A 23,727-nucleotide genomic window follows, 5' to 3' on the forward strand; every position below is an offset into this window, starting at 1 on the left:
CGGGGGAAAAAAGAAAAAAAAAATAGTAAAAAAGACAGATTTCACCTTCAGGGCAGGGTTTTTAATATAGCTCATACATTACAGAGTCTCCGTTTTAATCTATTCATTAGACCTGTAGTGTATTCTGATACTAGATAATAGATATTACTGAGTAGAGATTTGTATTTCATCAGAAAATGAAATGTTCTTGGTAATGCACTCAGACCTGACTAAACCCCACAACACCGTAATCCTCTCGGTTTTTGGCAAAATGTGTACTCCTGCACTAACACCATGCTGCCTGGAACACACAGAGGAGGACGGAGTAAGGGGAAGTGAGTAAGGATGCTTCATTGTCCCGACATTCTTCATCTTTACTGTGTCATTTTTATCAACCACAAGTTCCTGCTAAATGATCTCCCTGAAGACCAATAAAAGCGATATCCAGCACTGTGGGGTCAGGAAGGGGAGCGGGGTGAAAAATGGATGTTACTTCAAAGCTCAGAACTGGACAAGGAAGAAATCTAAATCTGAAGCTGAAAAGTTTATATTTCTCTTATGATTGATTTTATTATATTTCTACTTTATATTGTATTGATGAGTGGCACGGTGGTTTGGTGGTTAGCACGCTCACCTCACACCTCCCCATGCCTTGGAGGCTCCCACTGGGTTCTCAAGGGTTTCCTCCTCCAATCCAAAGACATGTGTTGTAGGCTGACTGGCATCTCTACTTGTCCGTAGAGTGTGAAGGGGTGTGTGAGTGTTTCTTTCTTTCTGTCTTTCTTTCTTTCTTTCTCTCTCTCTCTCTCTCTTATTGCAGCACCACACTGCTCTATACCATACAGACTCAGATGATGCTTCATGTTTCTCTCACTCTTTGCTGATTCACTCTGGAGCTGAAATGACTCAGGGATTTTAAGAGTGTTTAGTGAAGTGATTTACAGTTATAGCACCTCCAGAATTTCGGACAGTCACGTAGAGAATCTCTGAATCAGAAAAAAAACACACAGCTATGTGGTCTGTTACAATCACAGTTCCACAGACATCCTATCTTCTCTCCAGAGTCAAGCTATTTTTAGAAAACACTTCTTTCCCTTAAAGCCATAGCCTTGTTATGAATAATGGACTTCTGGTTAAAACCGACAGCAATTCGACTGTATGGTCTGGTTAAAAGTGACTTTTTGCACTGATTGACGTTCATGATATAAATGGCCTCAGGTACACAGCAGACTTTGAACCCTGATGTACGTAAATATTTACTGTGAATGATGACTGTTTTTGCTGAAAAACTCAAAGGTCAAGATGCTGGCCTCGAAAACACGTAAATGTCAGTCTGCTCATATTTCATAGGTCTGGGATTAGTTGTGATGACTATTTGACTTCTGCCAACCTCTTTCTTATCCTCCTAGAGATTAATATAGTTTTGTGGGAACAGAAATATTTGTTTAGGCATGTGGTCATGTTAATCAGATTTGACAAGCACAACATGATAAATGACAGATTCGGGATCTTGTGGGAACATTTTTATGTTTTTAGGTCGGATGCCGAGAGTGTTTCTCAGTGAGTCCAGATCTTTTTCCCTTGTTACTTACAGTCGAGGGTAAGAGTTCGCCCCTTGGGGTTTGTGAGGAATATTTTTGCAGAAATGTTTTTGTACCTGCTTTTCAATTTAAAATAATGTCATGAATTTAGATAAATAGGTGAATCCTGCAATAATCAGTTATGGCATGTTTTGTTCTGTCAGAGATGCCAGGAATACTCAGTACTGAGAAAAATAAAGCTGCTCAGAAGATATGACAAGGAGCAAGCAAACAAATGATCACAGTCTCTGAAACCAAGCTACCTTCTATTCATTATCGTAAATGATCTTTTGTCTAGCCTTGTATGTGAAGGGCACACACAACTGTTTCACTCCACTGTATTACAAAATACTGTGCCTGTACAAAACACTTCACAAGATGATGAAATGTAATGTTGTTCACTCTTCTTACACGTCTCTCACGTTACCGCCTCAACCCTACAAAGTCGACATTAAATCCAGTAAGATGCTGAAATCTGGCCAACAAAACCTCCTTTAGATCACAGAATCTCAGCATGATCACCATGTCAGAGGAACCCACATGAACACCGGAAGAACATTCACACTGATTTCCAGCTCAGGATGGAGAACAATAAAGTGTTTGTTTTATCTAGGTTTGATTCAACTATATTATTTAATATTTGTCTGTTTATTTTGTACATGCAAAAATCTTTCTTTCTTTCTTTCCTTCTTTCTTTTGTTCTTGCTTTATTTATTTATTTATTTATTAATTAATTATATTTTTTATTATATATATATATATATATATATATATATATATATATATATATATATATATATAATAAAAAATATAATTAATATATTTGGATCCTCTGATCACAGAATCTCAGCACGATTCGGTTATAATCATTTTCATTCATGTAGTCATTACTGGTCCTGCCGGAGATGACAGTCACCACAGTAAATGCAGAATGTAGTGTTTACAATTAATATACAGGTTTTTGGCGTTTATGTTTTTTTTAAAATTACGTTGTAGATCATATTACACGTTGTTGATCTATCTATCTATCCATCCATCCATCCATCCATCTAAAATCTCGAAAGGTGGATGGTCCAAAAATAATAAAAATTGTCTTTAAAAAGTAGTTATTTTACAGAGAAAAGGTATCATCGTTTATATGAAGAAACTTTCTGCTGTTTATTTAAGCCGTATGAAAGGAGTCTCTAGTTTCGGTCTGATTCATTTCCAAAGTTGTGAAATTTATAATTCATAGGCAAACTGAATTGGTGTAAGACCATCCTCGTCATCCTCCTTTTTTCTTATTTTACCACTATCTGTCTTTATTCTTTATGATTTGCCTAGAACTGGAACTGGAAATGGATGTGAATCCACACTGATCTTACAACTGTACCGTCTTAAGCAAAGTGAATGGTATAGATAGCCGATCATTTATGAAAGGATTAATTACACTTTTTAGTAATGAGCCTCGAAAAAAAAATGCAGGAATGAACAGCACGAACAGCAAGGAACCTTCACATGACTGAAGATTTTCCATAAACAATTTAATGTATTTTATTTTGAAATATTTTGGAATATGAAAAATAAAAAATGGTACTTTAACCAAAGGTCACAACAACTTGATGTGTTTTTCTCTTTTTTTCTTGCTGAACAAGTGATCTATAATGTAAATGAGGATGTGAGTATCCACCTTTTAGTGGAAGTAAACTTGTTATATTCAGCAAAAAAAAATGTGAGAAGACGAGCCTGAAAACAGGACCCAAGAACAGGAGAGCAGACTCAAAGACTTTAAATGAAAACAAGGAAGTGCTGAATCAGCAGCGAGGTGAATAAAAACTTTCACCATGAGCTCACATACAGTCCGATGAGTCAGCAAGTCTCTGTCCTGCAGACTGATAGCTCTGCTGATGTGGGGCACAGGATGAAGCTTCAGTAGAAAAATGTCGAATTCACTTGTTTGATTTTGGAAAAACAATATCCTAGACAGCATCATAGAAGGATTTAACAATGATGCCGCATCTCAGAGATTTTTCAGATTTCAGGAACCAAAAATCGTTGGTTCTGATTTTTGTAAACCACATCCGATGTTGCGCATACCACTTCTACAAATGAGTGTAATGCAATAGCAGGGCACACGCTTTTAGATGATTAAAGTAGGGTTATATTAATAAAGCCTTCCTCTAAGGACACTGTAACATTTCTACAACACTTGTACACCGTGTCACTGATTGTAGAAGGATAATGAGTCATGCGTTGTATTCAAATGAAGACTGAACACATTGGGTGAAAGGCACACCCTGGACAGGTCACCAGTCCATCACAGGGCCACAAATATAGACAGACAACCACACCCTAATGTACATGTTTTTGGGCTGTGGGAGGAAACCAGAGTACCCCCATACAGGCACAGGAAGAACATGCAAACTCCTCACAGAAAGGCCTCTGCTTGTTCGAACCCGGGATTCAAACCCAGGACCTTCTTGCTGTGAGGCAACAGTGCCAACCACTAAGCCACAGTGCTGCCCTTTATTAAGAACATTTGCATGAAATCATTTCTTTTTGAGATTTATTGTAACTTGATTTATTATACAATGCTCTGATTTCATCAGGGAATATTAAAATATCAGCCAGACATTTCCTATTTCCTGTTTTCCCATGTCCTCCTTCATCAGATTCAACAGCAATGTCATGAACTGCATCTCTGTTTGACTCTCACCCACAGTGACAGCGGAAGCATAGTGAGACAAAGTACATTAAGATCTCTCAGCGTTCAGTTATTTAGTAGCTTTAACAGCAGATATTAAAGGATGCTTAAAACGTGTAATAAATATTCTTTAGTGATGATCGATATGGGATAATTACAGCCTACTATACACATGTCAGTAAACTGATCCCAAGTGCTGTGCAGAAGTCAATAATCCATGTAAAAGGTTCTCCTCAGAGGAACATGCAGGATCTCGGCAGATTTTCACTTTTCCCAAACCACTACAGCTGCTTCCGATATTCATTTCAGCCACAAGACTGAAAACTAGCAATGTGACATGGGGACACAGTCAGAGAGGCTGGATCCTACACACATATTTCATTACCACAGACATTAACACATGCTTTCTTTGGGAGGTGGAAGCATATCTGCAAGCTTTGAGCACCTCATAATTATAAGGTCTCAGCTTAAAACATTAGAAATTTTGAAAACAAACAAGAAATAATGATGTTGAAATAAACAACACCAAGAACAATGCTTCATTTTGGAAATTACTGTAAAGAGCAAAGGCAAACCACGGGGATCATTAATATGATGTTAAATCCACCAAAGAGACCTGTACTGTTTGTCCTAAAAAGAGTCAAATGCACTTGACCAAACTTGGATAGAGTTACCTTTCATGGCTCGAGAATTAATTACGGAGTGCGGACAGTCAAGTGGTCGCTTAGGAACTAATGCTGTCTTCACCATGTAGCCTTCAAACCAAAACTTTTCCCCTTCAACAGTACGATCAAAATAAAGACTTTTTCTCGCAACATCCGAATCAGTGAACTTAACAACACCAGCGTTTCCGGACTATTATCATATGCATGTCTGCAACACTGAACAGCAAATCATGTAGCAGAGCTAATAAGAAAATATCACTTGCCTTAGTGAGTGTGGGTGTGAGACGTCTGGTGAATCAGCAAATATTTGTGTACCAACAAGGCAGATTATTAGGTGCAGAAGTGCAAAATAGTGTGTTTAAAATAATAAAAAAAAGAGAAGCTTTCTCGTAAAGAACTCTCTTCTCAGGAGTGAACAAGGAGAGGGAGAGCTGGAGACCGTTCACTCGTATGACTCACCATTTGGTGTGTCCAAGTACATGGTGTGACTGATGGTCAAACATCGAGCTGCGTCAGAGTGAGCGAAAAGAAAGCCAGGATAATACAGATGTTTATATAAGAGTCCCAGTGGACCGTTCTGTACCTGTGTTCATTAAATAATCTAAACAGAGGTGTCTACAGCATGCATGGGGTTTTATTAACCCAAGATAAGAGAGAGTACAGTAATTAACAGTGTCCTTTTTTTTGTTTGCCAGCTTTCAAGACACCTATGAAAAAAGATGACTCAGTTTCATCTGTTCTGTTCCTGAAACATGAGGGAACAAAAATAATGCTGACATCCAGTTACATCCCTGAGCAAATTAGTCATGTTTATGTTCGGGGTAATTTCAGGTTCAAGGTCTTAGCTTAAATTTGCTGAGGGGATAACATTCTACTTGAAATCCACTGACATGATCTTTTTCCAATAATCTCACTAATACAGTTTTATTGCTTTTTGTGAATAAATCAAATTGTGCACACACACACACAGCAATTCAGCATAGGCAATCTCAGTGATGTACTTAATCCCACACAGATGTGGGGAGAACATATGAACAGCCAAAGTAACCCGAGCTCAGGGACTGAGAGGTGACCAGTTTGACCAGCTCGGCTTGCGTTTTAGAGGTAAAGAGGTACACACAGCACCACTGTGATTACCAAAATAATCAGCAGATACACTGTCAAAGAATCAAGGTTCAGGAAGTGAACATAGGCATAATCACTTGAAGAAGGAAAGTAGATTCTGGTTGTCACTGAAGTCAGGAGAGCTTGTGGGCAGCACAGTTTCATAGGTGTGTGTGTGTGTGTGTGTGTGTGTGTGTCACACTCCTGGCCTGATAGAGACGGTCTTTGTGTCTTTCCATTCTTGATAATCAGACAATCAAAATCCTGCACCGCACAGGGCGGGCTTTATGATGATGATGATTATTATTATTATTATTATTATTATTGCTGTTATCGGTTTACACAGAGCCCATCTTGGTACATAATATCCAATATGTGTAGAATTTTCAGAATCCCAGTTGTTCTGATTTACATCCAGTGAGTATGACTTCCCGGCAGACTTTCACAAAGTGCACGCCCTTACAAACACACACACCCACGCACGCGCACGCACACGCTCACGCTCACGAGCACAAACTCGCACCCGCGCGCGCGCGCAAGGGTTTGAAAAAAAAAAAAAAGGCCTCACCTCCAGTCCTCTGGATCTCCGCCGCTGTGTTTGGTTCCTCGGTTTCTGGACAGAGAGAAGCTTCACAAACTGTGCGAGAAGGTTTAGGTTACATGAGCAGTAACTCGTTCATAAACACTCTCAGAAGAAGGTGTAAACACTCTGTATCCAGAGGAAGTCATGTCTCCGACACGCAGTCAGAACTTCTCCATGCACACAGGAACATTTGAGAAACGGAGTGTTGCAATTTCCTCTCCGGGGCTGGGAGCTCTTCCTCCTCATCTTACGCAATGCACAGGACTGTGAAAGGCGATTTCTGCTTCTCCGTCTCAGAGGATTCAGTCTCTAAATACTCAGCACTTTCCCTGCGCTTTCCTTCGGGATGTTGAAGTATTCCCGAGTAGTTTCAGTAGTGTTCAGCCTCCGTTCCAGTTACTGACTTGGACCGGATGAAGACACTGATTTCCATATTTGTCTCTCTGAAGCCTTTAAAGTATCAGTGAGCTTTTTCCCACTGGGGACAATAACAATCCATGTAAAGACATTAGATCCCTACATTTACAGACTGCCGATCATTCCTAAAAACCTGCATGAAATCGAGCAAAATGAATAAAACCTTAAGAACATGCTGATGATGTGAATAGACACTACTGTTGCTCAAATTGATATAGAAGTTAATGCTGGTGCTGATAGAACGGTGTCAGAATACATAGTTTGCTGCGTATGGGGCTGCATAACCGCAGACCAGTCAGGGTGCCCTTGCTGACCCCAGTGCAGCAACAATGGGCACGTGAGCATCAGAACTGGACCACAGAGCAATGTAAGAAGGTGGCCTGGTCTGATCAGTCAAGTTTTTTTTTACATCACGTGTATGACCGGGTGCGTGTGCATCACTTACCTGGAGAACACATGGCACCAGGATGCACTATGGGAAGAAGGCAAGCTAACGGAGGCAGTGTCATGCTTTTGGCAATGTTCTGCTGGGGAACCTTGGGTCCTGCATTCCATGTGGATGTTACTTTGACACGTACCACCTACCTAAACACTGTTGCAGACCATGTACACCCTTTCATAGAAACGGTATTCCCTGATGACTGTGGTCTCTTTCAGCAGGATAATGCACCGTGCCACAAAGCAAAAATGGTTCAGGAATGGTTTGATGAGCACAACAATGAGTTTGAGGTGTTGATTTGTCCTCCAAATTCCCCAGATCTCAATCCAATCCAGCATCTGTGGGATGTGCTGGAGAAACAAGTCCGATCCATAGAGACCCCACCTTGCAACTTACAGGACTTAAAGGATCTGCTGCTAACATTTTTATGCCAGATACCACAGCACACCTTCAGGGATCTAGCGGAGTCCATGCCTTGATGGGTCAGGGCTGTTTTGGCAGCAAAAGGAGGACCAACACAATATTAGGCAGGTGGTCATAATGTTATGCTTGATTGTGTGTATGCCGTTCAGCATGCTGGCGAAGCGAGTAGCATTCAGGGTCCCAGATGGATGGTCAGCTCAGGTTACTGTCTGGGTTCTTCGTTTCTCTCAATCTCCCAAAAACATGTAAATTGGTGGACTGGTGTCTGTGTTTAATTGTGTTGTGTGTGAATGCATGTATGACGCCCTACGACGTAATGTTTTCCAGCTTATTCACTAGACTCACTTTGCAGCTGTGACTTGGATCAAGTAATTACTGAAGATGAATGAATGTAATATATTTTTTCTTTTAAAAAAAATGATAAAGAATAACAGATCTCTTAATTGTAATGTGTCTCTGCCTAGAATGCCTACATGGTTGTACAGGTCCACTTTCATCGTGTAGGACAGATTCTCAGTCCATTACTGTTTTTTTTTAGTTTTTCTGATTAAGCCGGGTGACCATCAACATGCACAGAACTATACGTTAAGTCCAGCACGTTTGGTTCTGTTTAAGTGGTGCAGTGCTAAATCTCAGGTATGTAGCTTACGTGATCATTTTCTTAAACCTGTGCAATTTTATTCACCATTCTGTTTGCTTAGGCAATATTTTTCACTTTTTTTCTATTACTTTAGTTTTTGTGCAAATTCTATCCTACCTGACCTTAGAATGAATTAAATGTTTATCGTTGCATCTGTCTGTCCAGTCTCCATTTTAATGTGTGAGGTTGTTAAGTGTAATTTTCAGTTTATAACCTACAATTCAGTCATTTACAGCATGTCTTAGTATGCTGTAGCTTTAAGAGCTGGAATTACAGCAGCCATACCTCATCTCTGGAATGAACTGGAATGCTGACTAACGAATCCCAGACCTCCTCACTCTTACATCATCAGTGTCTGATCTCACTAATGCTCTTGTAGCTGAATGATCACTAATCCCCCACGGACACACTCCAACATCTAGTGGAAAGAAGAGTGGAGCTCAGTATACCATTGAATCTGGAGTGAGATGTTCAACATGGACATGCACCAATCAGGCATAACGTTATGACCACCTGCCAAATATTGTGTTAGTTCCCCTTTACTGCCAAAACAGCCCTGACCCATCGAGGCATGGACTCCACTAGATCCCTGAAGGTGTGCTGTGATATCTGGCACCAAGATGATAGCAGAAGATCCTTTAAGTCCTGTAAGTTGCCCCACCTCTCCGTGGGCCCCACCTCTCAACTTACAGGACTTACAGGACTTTTGATAGATACTGACCACTGCAGAACGGGGACACCACACAAGAGCTGCAGTTTTGGAGATGCTCTGATCCAGTGGTCTAGCCATCACAATTTGGCCCTATTTGGTCAAATTCACTCAAATCCTTACACTTGTCCATTTTTCCTGCTTCTAACATCAACCTCGAGGACAAAATGTTCACTTTCTGCCTAATATATCCCACCCACTAACAGGTGCCATGATGAGGAGATCATCAGTGTTATTCACTTCACCTCTCACTGCTCATGTTATGAATATTATGCCTGCTCTGTGTATGGGTGTGATAGTCAGGGGTGCACAAACATTTAGGAATATTTTAGTCGTAAATACATAAATCTGAAATTGTAGTATGGTGTTGTGTTACAGAAAAATGTAAGTAGGAAACGTACTTTGAAGAGGTTGAATACCTCCCTTCTGTGGCCGTTCAGAACTTTATTATTTATAAATTATTTGGTGGCAAACAATAATGTTGGGAAGATGTACAGTACAGCATATCAAGCAGACATGCACTTCTTATGTACAAATAACTTGATGTGATTTATGGTTTAATACATTTTTCCATTATTGTTGTTCATTATTGTTATTTTTAAGGTTCATAAATTACACAAATATCTTCAACATTAACAGTCTGACATCTAATATTTAGAAATATTAGAACTATAAGTGTTTAAGCCATAAAGTTGAAAGTTCAGTCCACATTTTACTGAATACAAAGCTTCCACATGTAAACAACAGGAGGAGCACAAACATCAGCTGATCAGGAGACAAAACACTGGTCAAACTGGTCTGTCTGTCTGTCTGTCTGTCTGTCTTTCTTTCTTTCTTGCTTGCTTGCTTTCTTTCTTGCTTACTTTCATGATAGATAGATAGACAGACAGACAGACAGACAGACAGATAGATAGATAGATAGATAGATAGATAGATTCAGTAACCCACACTAACCCCAAGATATACACCACATGTTTAATGATTATATCACAAGTAAATCCCATAATAAACCAGTACAGTGATTTACAGCTGCAGTAAAGAATGAGTAAATAACCACAAACCAGGTTATAAATCATCTGAATGTTCATTTAATACAGCATGCTGCAATAAAAAGAGCCATGCCAATATATAGCTCATGAACTCCCATCCCTTTATTATGTTTAATCATTTACTTCACGTTAGGTTCCTTTCAATCAAATGTTGTCCTGTTTTAAACATGATTTTAAAAGGTGGTTTGTTTTTTCTTTTTTTATGTTCAGTATGGAATGAGAGTGTGTGTGTGCCCTGTGATGGGTTGGCACTCTGTCCAGGGTGTATCCTGCCTTGATGCCCGATGACGCCTGAGATATGCCTCCCCGTGACCCGAGGATAGATCTGATAAGCAGTACAGACAATGAAATGAAACAAAAAAAATGTTCAGTATGTCAGTCTCTCATGTTGCTGTGCTGTTTGTGCCACACGAACATCCTTCTCTTCTCACGTTCACACCAAAAAGCACAAACATTTCTCAGTACATAATTTCTTAGACTAATCAGTCTAAGAAATTATAAATAAACCAAATAAAAACCAAATAAAATTGAATTGAATTGCCATGAATGAGTTGTAGATGCACTCAAGACTGACTCTCATCACTTCAGCTAACGTGATGGAAAATCCCAAGTTTCAAATGTATTGATTTAAAGGATGGCTTCACCACTGGTGTTGCTCTGATCCACCTTTTACCTTAGCAAATTCCATTGACTCTGAGATGGTTGAAGTCACCAGAGATTCAGCGTCTGGGTTCATAGCAGGAAGCAGGTTACTGTACTGACAGATGTTCAGTGAGATCATCCTGATGTGGTGATTGAGGAGGTGGATAGACCACACACACACACACAGCAGATACAGATGTGAGCCAGGCCAAAACTGATATATATATATATGACTAATACACTATATTGCCAAAAGTATTCGCTCACCCATCCAAATAATCAGAATCAGGTGTTCCAATCACTTCCATGGCCACAGGTGTATAAAATCAAGCACCTAGGCATGCAGACTGTTTTTACAAACATTTGTGAAAGAATGGGTCGCTCTCAGGAGCTCAGTGAATTCCAGCGTGGAACTGTGATAGGATGCCACCTGTGCAACAAATCCAGTCGTGAAATTTCCTCGCTCCTAAATATTCCACGGTCAACTGTCAGCTGTATTATAAGAACGTGGAAGTGTTTGGGAACGACAGCAACTCAGCCACGAAGTGGTAGGCCACGTAAACTGACGGAGCGGGGTCAGCGGATGCTGAGGCGCATAGTGCGAAGAGGTCGCCAACTTTCTGCAGAGTCAATCGCTACAGACCTCCAAACTTCATGTGGCCTTCAGATTAGCTCAAGAACAGTGCGCAGAGAGCTTCATGGAATGGGTTTCCATGGCCGAGCAGCTGCATCCAAGCCATACATCACCAAGTGCAATGCAAAGTGTCGGATGCAGTGGTGTAAAGCACGCCACCACTGGACTCTAGAGCAGTGGAGACGCGTTCTCTGGAGTGACGAATCGCGCTTCTCCATCTGGCAATCTAATGGACGAGTCTGGGTTTGGCGGTTGCCAGGAGAACGATACTTGTCTGACTGCATTGTGCCAAGTGTAAAGTTTGGTGGAGGGGGGATTATGGTGTGGGGTTGTTTTTCAGGAGTTGGGCTTGGCCCCTTAGTTCCAGTGAAAGGAACTCTGAATGCTTCAGCATACCAAGACATTTTGGACAATTCCATGCTCCCAACTTTGTGGGAACAGTTTGGAGCTGGCCCCTTCCTCTTCCAACATGACTGTGCACCAGTGCACAAAGCAAGGTCCATAAAGACATGGATGACAGAGTCTGGTGTGGATGAACTTGACTGGCCTGCACAGAGTCCTGACCTCAACCCGATAGAACACCTTTGGGATGAATTAGAGCGGAGACTGAGAGCCAGGCCTTCTCGTCCAACATCAGTGTGTGACCTCACAAATGCGCTTCTGGAAGAATGGTCAAAAATTCCCATAAACACACTCCTAAACCTTGTGGACAGCCTTCCCAGAAGAGTTGAAGCTGTTATAGCTGCAAAGGGTGGACCGACGTCATATTGAACCCTATGGATTAGGAATGGGATGTCACTTAAGTTCATATGCGAGTCAAGGCAGGTGAGCGAATACTTTTGGCAATATAGTGTATATGTAGTTGGCCCGGCCTTTGCAGCTATAACAGCTTCAACTCTTCTGGGAAGACTTTCCACAAGGTTTAGGAGTGTGTTTATGGGAATTTTTGACCATTCTTCCAGAAGCGCATTTGTGAGGTCACACACTGATGTTGGACGAGAAGGCCTGGCTCTCAGTCTCCACTCTAATTCATCCCAAAGGTGTTCTATCGGGTTGAGGTCAGGACTCTGTGCAGGCCATTCAAGTTCCTCCACACCAAACTCACTCATCCATGTCTTTATGGACTTTGCTTTGTGCACTGGTGCACAGTCATGTTGGAACAGGGAGGGGTCATCCCCAAACTGTTCCCACAAAGTTGGGAGCATGAAATTGTCCAAAATGTCTTGGTACTGGAACTAACAGGCCAGGGCCAACCCCTGAAAAACAACACCTGAATGCAATGATTTGGAGGGGTGTCCCAAAACATTTGGCAATATAGTGTATGTGCTGTGGAAAACACTCTCACACAGATGGTCTTGAATATAATGAAACTCACTCTGTACAGAGCAACAACTCCACTGTGACAAGTGGCATTTATGGTGCAGCCATCAATACCAAGCAATTCTTCACATACGAGTGAAATAAATCAAGTTACGACATCCATGTTGTGTTTTGTTCTTTAAACCAAGTTGGCCCGGATCTTATCGTCAGAGCTAGTGTTTGACATCAAAAAAGATGGTAACGTGACATGATTGGATTATCTAGTGTTCACTACGCTAACTTTGATTAGGTTTGATTGGGACTCCGTTCCTACATCCAAACAGTCAGAATCTTCAAAAGTGAAGTCTTCTGACAGCTTCTACAGCACAATAGAACAGTCTTGCACAAAATCTTCTTACCTTCCACATCCTCTTCTCTTTCCTGGTATCTTCTCTCTTTACGCAAGATATATACAGAGAAGAGCTTTGTGGAGAAGCAGATTGTTTTCGCCTCTTGAGGAATGCCCTTGAGTACTTTTAAAACAAGTGCCATTTCTGCCATAATGTGAAAAAATATATCCTACGCTGTTCGAAGGCAAGTAACTCGGGTGTGGTTTTTTTTCACGTTTTCATGCTTGTAAGAGGCTTCCTGTTAGTAAAATGGTTCATCATGGAGTCTAAATGTCATTCACTGACACATGACTTAAAGATAACACAGGCTGAGAATACATGAGCTTAGCTGTGTTTTTCCTTTGATTTTTATTGAAGACTATACAAATGGTGTCATATACACAGATATTAATTATACTCTCACATTCACTGACTTATTATAAAAGAAACAAATGGAAGGTGAATTGTTTGATGGAAAGACAGAAGGCATTTAAAAGGTGCTGTCCTGTCGAGCCAGGATGTAGTTGTGTTTGCGTTGTTGGCGGAACAGCAGTCGCAGGAACACACCCACCACCAGCATGAAGAAGCTGGACGCTACAAGAGCCACCACTAACCACGCCATCATGGAGTCTGTAATGGGAGATGGGTTCAGTTACAGTGAGCAGTCTAATATGAGCATTAATACAGAAGTAAATATGACAAAGCATTCACACTCGAGACATCTTCTTTATTTATTTGACCATTTAATAACTATAACAGGATTGTTCTTAGTCTGGGGCTTGAAAGGATGTCATTTCAGACAGATATTACAGAGAATTTCCTAATTTCCATCTTCATGCACATGTGTAATGTTCACCTACCTTCCAGTTTAATGTGGATGACAACTTCCTGTTTTCCTGACAGGTTTTGAGCGAGACATTTCAGCTCTGCCCTCGTGTCCTCTTCATGCACTTCTAGGAAGACCAGCAGCGCCTCCACATGGCCAGAGGACACCCTGCGGACAGCCACATCTTTATTAACTCCCACTTTGGAGGATTACACTTCTCAGTACTCTCATTTTTCTTTTTAATTAAGTGTTTTTCTATTACATACAGCCTTGTTAGCCATTAGAGAGCCTGTGCTACATGCAATCTGCTCTGTGATCTGCAGAAGTGTCTGAGGAGTGCTGTGATTACGGTAAGGGAGATGGTAGGTGGGAATTGTAAAATTCCCAAATTGGCGAGAATATACAGAATCTGACCAAAATGACATCCATTTGTTCCGGTTGAACATCTCATTTCAGATTTATTCGAGTACAGGACACTCAAGTTCTTCCACTCCAACCTTAACCTCCACACCATGTCTCAGGGGCTTTGGAAATGTTGTCCAGTAGCATTTAAGGAAATTAAGATTATTGTTTCATTCACTAACGTAGACTACTGGAGACAAAGCTTTAGTGTTTTTTTGTGCAGATCTGTTTCTCTGGTCTTCTCTCAGGGCTGCACAAGTGAATGTGGAGGGTTGTGAACTCTCACCTCCTGGCTTCCTGAAACACTCGACCACGCGGAAGAGAGCCGTCCACCGGTTGGCCGTCCATTAGCCAGGTCAGCCTGGTGAAGTCGGATGATTTGTCTCCCACAAACGCCTTACATTCGATCACTAAACTGGAGCCTGAACACACCAAAATCAAACATAAAGGCAATGAGACAAAACAACATGTTTAACTGTTTATTTTCTTGCATTCCGATTTTGACAAACACTGAGTGTGTGTGTGTGTGTGTGTGTGTGTACAGATCCACAACTTAGATCTGATTAGAGTCTTTTATCAGAATACAGAGTAACTTTCTCTGTATGTTGATACCACAGTGCTGCTGAAATCTCAAATCTGATTGGTCAGAGGAAATTAATACATTTTCTATAAGTGTCAGAATGCCCTCATCTCTCTGTAAACTTCTAGCTGTCCCTCTTAGTTATGATGTCATAGCCAGTTTTTCTGAAGACCCTTATGTGTCAGGAGTATACTTAATAATCAGTGTTTTTCTCCCACTTTTTCTCTTTCCCTCTCTGTCTGAGCTCCACATGCCACTCCTGGTGTACCAGTGATCCAACCAGTAACTCCTACAGCTCTCTGGACATTTATTTATCATTTACGGAAGGAGTCATGGTCATTGTTTTGTCATGGTGCTTTATCGCTCTCATTATTTAACAGAAAAAATAATGTTAACTGCTGTGGGACATGCTGTGAAGTGTTACGGTCAGGACTGCTGAGGATCTGGAGCAATTTTTTAAAATGCGGTTATATTATTTTTCCATACTGCCCGCAATATACTCCATTTCATTCCCACACTAATGCCTTTACTCCTATTCATCACACTGTGCTGCTTGATGACGGAAACATAATCTTACATACACCAGAAAAGATACTAATATACAGCGATCAGGCATAACATTATGACCAGTGTGAGGTGCACTCAGAACACTGATGATCTCCTCATCATGGCACCTGTTAGTGGGGGGGATATATTAGGCAGCAAGTGAATATTTTGTCCTCCAAGTTGATGTGTTAGAAGCAGGAAAAATGGACACGTGTAAGGATTTGAGCGAGTTTGACAAAGGGGCAAATTGTGATGGCTAGACCACTGGATCAGAGCATCTCCAAAACTGCAGCTCTTGTGGGGTGTTCCCGGTCTGCAGTGGTCAGTATCTATCAAAAGTATCCTTGAAATCCTGTAAGTTGTGAGATGAAACTAACATCTTGGTGCCAGATACCACAGCACACCTTCAGGAATCTAGTGGAGTCCATGCCTTGACAGGCTGATTTGGAAGCAAAAAGGGGGACCAACACAATATTAGGCAGGTGGTCATAATGTTATGACTGATCAGTGTAGTCAATAATTCATTTCCCATACGTGACGAAATGAATTCAGTGCTTGGTTTTTACGTGATTATGTTCTGTGTGCATCATGTTGTTTTAGCTTGTACATCGTCTATCTGGTCATTAAGTGAAGAGATGAAACTCACCGAGAGGACTTTCGATCACAGAGCCGTTTACAGGAGCGGTTATCTGTGGAGGTGGTAGGATGGGAGCTGCAAAGAAACATTCACAACATTACACACACACAAAATATATAATAAAAGTTTTTCTATTTTACATTTTATCAACCAAGACATAAATCCAAGACTGAACAGATGAGAGGATCTGAAAGCCATCAGAGGCAGCAATAACAGTCAAGAGTGGATCTCAGTGTAGGGTGTGTGAAGCCCAGACAGGGGTTCTGTGATTTGTAAGCTTGGTTACAGTGTTGGAAATTACAACCCACAACTATTAAAGGTATTTTATTTATTATGAAAATCTTAGAATCAGAAATTTTATAATCTGGTTGTTATAAATTAAATGTATGTGTTGTTACCATTTTGTACAAACCCCTTTTGCCAAACTTTTGATTAGTATATGCACTGTACACACACACACACACACACACACACACACACACATGATCGTAAATGTCTAACGTCTCTCACATGTCAGAGTAACTTCTTGTGATTTTGTGGTGGATTCTGTGTGGGTCTCCGGGATGCTGGTGACTGGAGCTGGAAAAAAAAAGCAGAAAAATGACAAACAAAATCTCAACATGGAGAGAAAACAATTACAATCATAATTATTCTCCACCATTTAATGACATGATTATACCAGTCCATTAGACTAATCCACACTGTCTTTAAGCATCTCTATGACAAATACATGATGTATTTATTCATAGCATTGTTCTGTTAGAAACTGTTCACTGCTGTAATCGATCACACTTCAGAAATCATTTATTTACGTTTTCATAGCTAGGTGCTTGGACCTGGATGCGTGCTTGCCTGAGAAAACAGTTCTAAATACACACTAAAGCTGCTTAATGAGACCCAGAGCCTTTAATGATGTCTAGTATCTCTTGGGGAACACACACAACTTGAGCAAAGCCCTTAACCCTCTCTTCTCCAGGGGCACTGTATCATGGCTCTGACCCCAACCTCCAAGGATGGGATATACAAAGAAAGAATTTTGAATTGAACTTGAACTGAACGTCGCCTCCACGAAGACTGAAGCCGTGTCTGTTTCTGCTCAATGTGGCACCTAGGTTTTCCTCTTTCTGTTTCGATTTATCTCACTAACAGACTGGTAACTCACATTACACAACACCTGGTATATACAGTATACATCATCATCATCATCACTACTGCTTTTACTCAATAACTCACTGTAACCTATAGCACTGTGCAATGAAGCACCGTTGAGTAAAGAATAAAGATATTGAAATGTATATATATATATATATATATCTGTCTGAAATTTATCCTTATATATATATATATATATATATATATATATATATATATATATATATATATATATATATATATATATATTTATATATAATAGTCTCTTCAGTTATGTGCAGTACAGCATTGATCTGTTGATACATTGCTATGGTGATGAGTAGAAGAGTCGTGTACATGACTGTGTAATGCTGGAGGTTGTTGACTTACACAACACTTGTAGTTTCCAGGTCCTGCTAACGTTGTATTGTACATTGTTCATCGTCACCGTCAGCCAGCAGGTGTACAGGCCCTCATCTTCTACAGAAATGTTTTTGATGGTGAGACTCGTTGTGTCTCCTGATAACAATTCGTAACGCGTCCCGTTTATTAATGGAACACCGGCGTAAAAACCCTGGACATAACACAAGGTTACTGAGCAGCGATACACTTGTAGGAAGTTTCAGGATTGTGGTTCAGTTCTAGTCTAGACAAACAAATTGTCTATCTTCCTATTACTAAACAGGCCTCCACAAAAAACACGCACCTTGAACCAGCGTGGACTTTCCAGCCTGTTGAAATGGTTAATGTGCGGACACTCGATGGTCAGGTTCTTGTCTGGCTTTGAAGAAACAGGATGTGACATCATCTCCATGTCTTCTTTTCCTTTCTCATAGATTGTCACAGTGAAGCTTCCTGTCAGGCAGAACGTGTCACTGCTAAATGGATGACAAACACACACACATGAGAAAACACGACGCAAACACAACTCTGCAAGTCCGAGTGAAGTGGTGTGTAGCGATGTACGGAAATCTTATATATACGCTACACAAAGTTTACATTACTGCAATACAGCACTGTTTTATTCTTGTCTCTGATTGGTCAGAAAGTTGATTCATTTTCTCCTGCAAAAAGTGAACCTGTATTGCTCCACATAGTTTAACAGTTGATAGGGGGAAGTTTTGCCAAGGAAGGAGTCTCCAGTGTCAGTCATTTTCTCACCAGGGCAAGGGAAGTGAGCTTCACTGCTGTTTTCCTGTTTTATCATGAAGTTGACAAAATGATCTACTTTGTCTCTTACTATAAATGCATAAAAACTATGTTCTTGGAGCCATGATAGAAGAGGAAATAGGCAAATTTTTGAGAATCGAAAGTAAATCAGGAATAAATAAAGCTCCACATTTTCACTGTACTTGTATGTTTAACCAGAATCAGTGAGGCGAGTGTATGATGATTTAGCGACATTAGCCCTGTAGCACTAGTATTGTATTTCATACAATAAACATGTCTAAAGGAACTATTTGTTTATTAAGTGTTTATCTTCCGTTCAGTATCATGTTATGTGCTTTTGTTAAAAGCTTAAATGCGGCAAATCTGTTAAATGAGATCGGATGTATTCATAGAGAAACAGTGGAGGTGGAATAAAATCTTAATCAGCTGTTTTTCGGAACCTACCTGAACACGTAGGTGTACGTTCCCGAGTCTGACGGCAGAGAAGGGAGGAGCCAGAGGGTGCGACCCTGCTGTATGACCCTGTTACCCTGACCACTGAAGTCATGACGCTTGCTGTGGAACAACTGGAACGTGGTGCTGTTGTCTACAGGAAGATTCCTGTACCAAATGTTAGCTTCCAGAATGGGGAATGTGATGGCCATCGCTTCTCCCTGAGCATGGAAGTCCTCAAGCTCTTCACCAATCGCCTCACAACCAGCTAGAAAGAACACAAGTGCCTATAAGTTTTGGGACAACGACATGAACTGAAGCAATTCATTAAAAAAACCACAGGAACGTACAGTAAAGAGTATATTATTATCTGTTAGTTATTAGTATCAGTTTAATCCTCAAAATATTCCTATTTATATATTGGGATTTAAACCAGAAATGGGCACCAGAAGTGGGTGTGGTCAGGCCAGAAGCAGTTTTCTTTATTTCTTTACCTCGTTCCTTCTTTCCATCTTCCTTCTTTCCTTCCTTCTTCATTTTTACCTTCTTTCCTTCCTTCCTTCCTTCCTTCCCTCCTTCCTTCTTCCTATCTTCCTTCTTACTTACTTCTTTCCATCTTCCTTCTTTCTATCCTTCCTACCATCTTCCTTCTTTCTTCCCATCTTCATTTTTTTTTACCTTCTTTCGTTCCTTCCACCCTTCTTCCCATCTTCATTTTTACTTCTTTTCTTCTTCCCATCTTCCTTCTTTCTTTATTTTTCCTTCCTTCCTTCCCTCCTTCCTTCTTCCTTCTTTCCTTTCTATCTTCCTTCCCATCTTCATTTTTACCTTCTTTCCTTCCTAATTCCCTTCCTTCCTTCCTACTTTCCAGCTTCCTTATTTCCTTCCTTTCTGAAATATAAACCCTACCACTATCACCTCAGATACATTGAATTAAAAACTCATTTCATTCTAACAACAAACAGCAATTTGTCAGAATCTCCAAATCATAATATAACAATTTAACCTAACATTTTAGGTTTTGACAATTCCAGAATGTTCAGAAAAAGCATTTCATTTTATAACGGAATATTAAACTGGATGATGTATTTTTGTTTAGTAGAGAATATTGATGTGTGACGTGTGCAATGACGTTTAAAATCACACATTTCCCTTTTTTTTAACGGAAGTGTTCCTTGTGTCCTTAGGAAAATAATAATAATAACAAAAAATTAAGCAATTTGTATAAAAGTAAGACTGAGAATATGAAACTATTGAGCAAACAAGGAAAGAAACAAAAAAATAATTAAAAAAGAGTGAAAGAGAGAATAAAAGACCTACAACTTGTTTAAAATATCCTAAAACAGTCCTGATCTTATTCTGTTCCTATTATGCGCTAAAATTTGACTGATGACATCACCACAAACAAAACAGTCCAGATGCAGTGTATCAGAGTCTCTCTGTTGTGTTGATCAATATATATATATATATATATATATATATATATATATTGAAGCTCGCGGAGCTTTTGAATCGCGGAGGAAAGGTTCGTCTGCTCTGTCAGGTGAATGATGAGAGTGTGACTGGCATCTGGAAACTGTTTTTTTTTTCTATCTAGACAATGATGTTACTCATTCATTTAGCTTCAGTAACTGTTTCACTGGAAAGAGATTTTTAATAGTGACCTGTGTGTTTGGCTCTTGGCTGTGTGAATGAGGCTAGTGATGGTCAGTTATCATAAAAATAATATGAAAATAAATATTCTTAACAAATCACACAGACAGCAGCACATAATAATAATAATAATAATAATAATACCGGTAATAATGATAATTATAATAATAATAATACTGGTAATAATGATAATAATAATAATAATAATAATAATCAGTAATAATAAGTATAATAACAGTAATAATAATAATAATAATGACACCGGTAATAATAATAATAATAATAATAACGGTAATTATATTTTTAGTAATCAATTTTTTAAAATTATTTTTAAAAATCAAATGCAAAGTTATTTTGTTGAACCCCGAAGAGTTCATTAAGCTTCAGGTTCAGTCGTTATTCGCTTCAGCAGCACAATAACTGCGCTTAATAAAAGAAGCATTTCTGGTATCGAGAACTAATCATTTGGCAGCTGAGGGATTCGCGGACAGAAACTCCGATTCAAATGACCTCATTCACTCCAAAGAGCCATAATATTCCCTTCTCTAGAGAGCAGGACTGACTGACTGACTGACTGACCACACCTGCTCCTGCAGTCTACCCACATCTGCTCATGTTTTATACAGAAACCTTATAAAAGAATGGTGTCATCTTTCCAGCAAGCTTTTCAGCATGATTTAATAATAATAATAATAATAATAATAATAATAATAATAATAATAATAATAATAATAATAATAATAATAATAATGATGATGATGATGATGATGATGATGATGATGATGATGATGATGATGATGATGATGATGATGATGATGATGATGATGATGATGATGATGATGATGATGATGATGACACAAAACAAACAATTTATGTCTCAAGAAACCATGGTGCTGATTTTCCCCAAAACACACAGAGACCTGGGACCAAATGTCCCTCATCTGAGACAAATCCCAGAGAGTGACAAACTTCACCTGTTACTTTTACTCTTACTAAAATCAGCGGTGAAGGAAAGAAAGTCCAGCACACTTATTTTCCACTCATTACCTCTCACAGGCACTGCGCAGGCAGGAGCAAGTCCACAGGACAAGATGATCCACACACTGAAGCCTACAACACACTGAGTGAAGCAAATACACACACACACACACACACACACTAAAGATCAGATTCTGTCACAGATCATCTACATTTCAGACAGCCTCTTTATCTTAAATGAATCCCACAGACTCTGAGTTACTTTAAATATGAGATAAATATTTGAGATTCATTTGCTAACAGATATAGACATGTTTTTTCCTGACACTTTCTTCCATCAGCTGATTTAAACAATTAAACAGAAAGGAAATGAAAGCTTGAAGCTCGTTCAGCTCTTAATAGCTGTTTGGGTTTTTGCTCTTTAGAAAGACTTTCAGTATTGAAGTTTACTACTAAAATATATAAATATTATTAAAAGTATGTACAATCACATTTAGTCTATTTACTAGAGCTAGGGGGAGGAGTTTACTGAGGTTAAACCCATTCAACACAAGTGAGCTAATTAAACTCGCAGTACATGATAGATAGATAGATAGATAGATAGATAGATAGATAGATAGATAGATAGATAGATAGATAGATAGATAGATAGATAGATAGATAGATAGATAGATAGATAGATAGATAGATAGATAGATAGATAGATAGATAGATAGATAGATAGATAGATAGATAGAAAAATATATTAAAATTCCTCATAGTCCGAATGTCCAGAGTTAATTATATCAATCTTTAGACTGAAAGAGTAGTGAGAGTTTCAGTTCTCTTAACACGTAATTCAGTAAATTCATAGCTGCTGATGTACCACTTCATATAAAGACAGCTGATATTTATATTTATATTTATTTTTATATTTACTAGTGCTGTGTGATTGGGGTGTAATTGGCATAAAGAAAAGATTAATTTATTAATAGAAGAGGATTCACAGAAACAAATTCAATATATTTACATCTAAAACAAAATCATCTGGGAAAACGCAATGATTCACAGCATTCAGTCATTTCAGTGAAGGCTTTTGCTTACAATAAATTTTTTACAAAAAGCTTTTTTTGATTAGAACCACATTTTGTTGAACAACACAAATAAATTCTACATTCATTCATCTGAAAGATTTTTTCAGTGACACTTTAGGAGGATAAAGCTGTGACAGAGTTGAGAAATAAAAAAAGGCAAGATCAAAATGAACGTTCCTGCTGTGATTCAGTGAAGAACAAATATTGACTATCTGCTCTCTCTTACACACACACACACCTTACCAAAATTTCCTGTGAGAGATCAATAAAGTACATTTTAAATGACAAAGTATTAAATTCTCACCTGGCTTTTGAACATCATCATGGTGAAGGTGAGGATTAGACTGAAAGGATGACTGTGATGGTCAAGCGCTCTTGGGAGAGGGAGAGAGAGAGAAAGAGAGGGGGAGAGAGAGAGAGAGAGATTGATGAAGACATACACAGATATAGGCACATATGATGAAGGAGGAGCCTGAAGCCGTGAGCACTTCCCCTTTTTCCTCGAATCGATGCGTGGACTGTGTAGGTGGCAATTGGGGAAACCTTTGACTGTGAGCTCTTTAAAGGTTCCTCACATGAGCTTGGAAATTCCTTTCCATGACACACACAGAGCTGTAGAACAGTTTGTATATGAACAGTGTTAGTGTCTACAGAAAATCCATGACATCAGCATTGCCCTGCAGCTTGATGATGACAAGCAGATGGTTAATCTGATCTGACGCAAACCATCAGTTCTGATAAAGATAAAAATAAAATGATTTTTTAAAAATAAATAACAAAATAATAATAATAAAAGCCAGAAAATTTAGCATCAACTCTTATGTACAGAAAAACAACACAGCATTGTATGTGGTCAGTATATTAGTTATAATGCAATAATCATACCTCCTCGGTGTGTAACACAGGGCTGTGTGCTCCGCTCATTACACTAACAATCTTTAAAATAAAATAAAATAAAATAAAATAAAATAAATAAGCCTTTTGCCTAATTTTGCGCTCATGTGAAACTGTTCTGAAACTAATGCAACTGCTGGCTGAATAAAAACTGCTTCCGTAAAACACCG

At 39.3% G+C, this 23,727-nt stretch overlaps 2 protein-coding genes across 4 annotated transcripts in view; both read right to left on the reverse strand.

Moving 5' to 3' along the window:
- zmp:0000000936 (interleukin-1 receptor type 1) overlaps positions 1–6,969 on the reverse strand; it is a 37,028-nt gene extending 30,059 nt beyond the window's left edge. The window contains exon 1 of one of the 3 annotated variants that reach the window (XM_058391648.1): positions 6,580–6,969. Coding sequence is in view for 1 of the 3 variants with exons in the window: in XM_058391647.1 (XP_058247630.1) it covers positions 5,367–5,388 (22 nt within the window). In the remaining 2 variants the exon portion in view is untranslated. The other 2 variants (XM_058391647.1, XM_058391649.1) reach the window with 2 other exon arrangements.
- A 6,592-nt stretch (positions 6,970–13,561) lies between these two features.
- On the reverse strand, positions 13,562–23,412 carry LOC131355102 (interleukin-1 receptor type 2). Its single transcript, XM_058393347.1, has 10 exons — positions 22,968–23,412; positions 21,660–21,732; positions 18,972–19,227; positions 18,064–18,235; positions 17,748–17,931; positions 16,737–16,805; positions 16,236–16,301; positions 14,750–14,885; positions 14,096–14,229; positions 13,562–13,865 (listed from the first exon to the last, which is right to left on the reverse strand). Exons 1-10 carry the CDS (start codon positions 22,986–22,988, stop codon positions 13,726–13,728), a joined length of 1,251 nt encoding a protein of 416 aa, XP_058249330.1. The 5' UTR covers positions 22,989–23,412; the 3' UTR covers positions 13,562–13,725.
- Between the last annotated feature and the right edge of the window lie 315 nt (positions 23,413–23,727).

Source organism: Hemibagrus wyckioides, linkage group LG06 (genome assembly GCF_019097595.1).
Source record: "Hemibagrus wyckioides isolate EC202008001 linkage group LG06, SWU_Hwy_1.0, whole genome shotgun sequence".
In the NCBI taxonomy this organism is placed as follows: Eukaryota; Metazoa; Chordata; class Actinopteri; order Siluriformes; family Bagridae; genus Hemibagrus; species Hemibagrus wyckioides.

Excerpts from the sequence above, each read along its gene's own strand:
- LOC131355102 (XM_058393347.1), bottom strand. The coding sequence starts at position 22,988 with ATGATGATGTTCAAAAGCCAG. Across the intron at positions 19,228-21,659 it reads CTGCGCAGTGCCTGTGAGAG|CTGGTTGTGAGGCGATTGGT; the intron begins GTAATGAGTGGA and ends TGTTCTTTCTAG. Across the intron at positions 16,806-17,747 it reads CTGGAAACTACAAGTGTTGT|CTCCAGTCACCAGCATCCCG; the intron begins GTAAGTCAACAA and ends TTTTTTTTCCAG.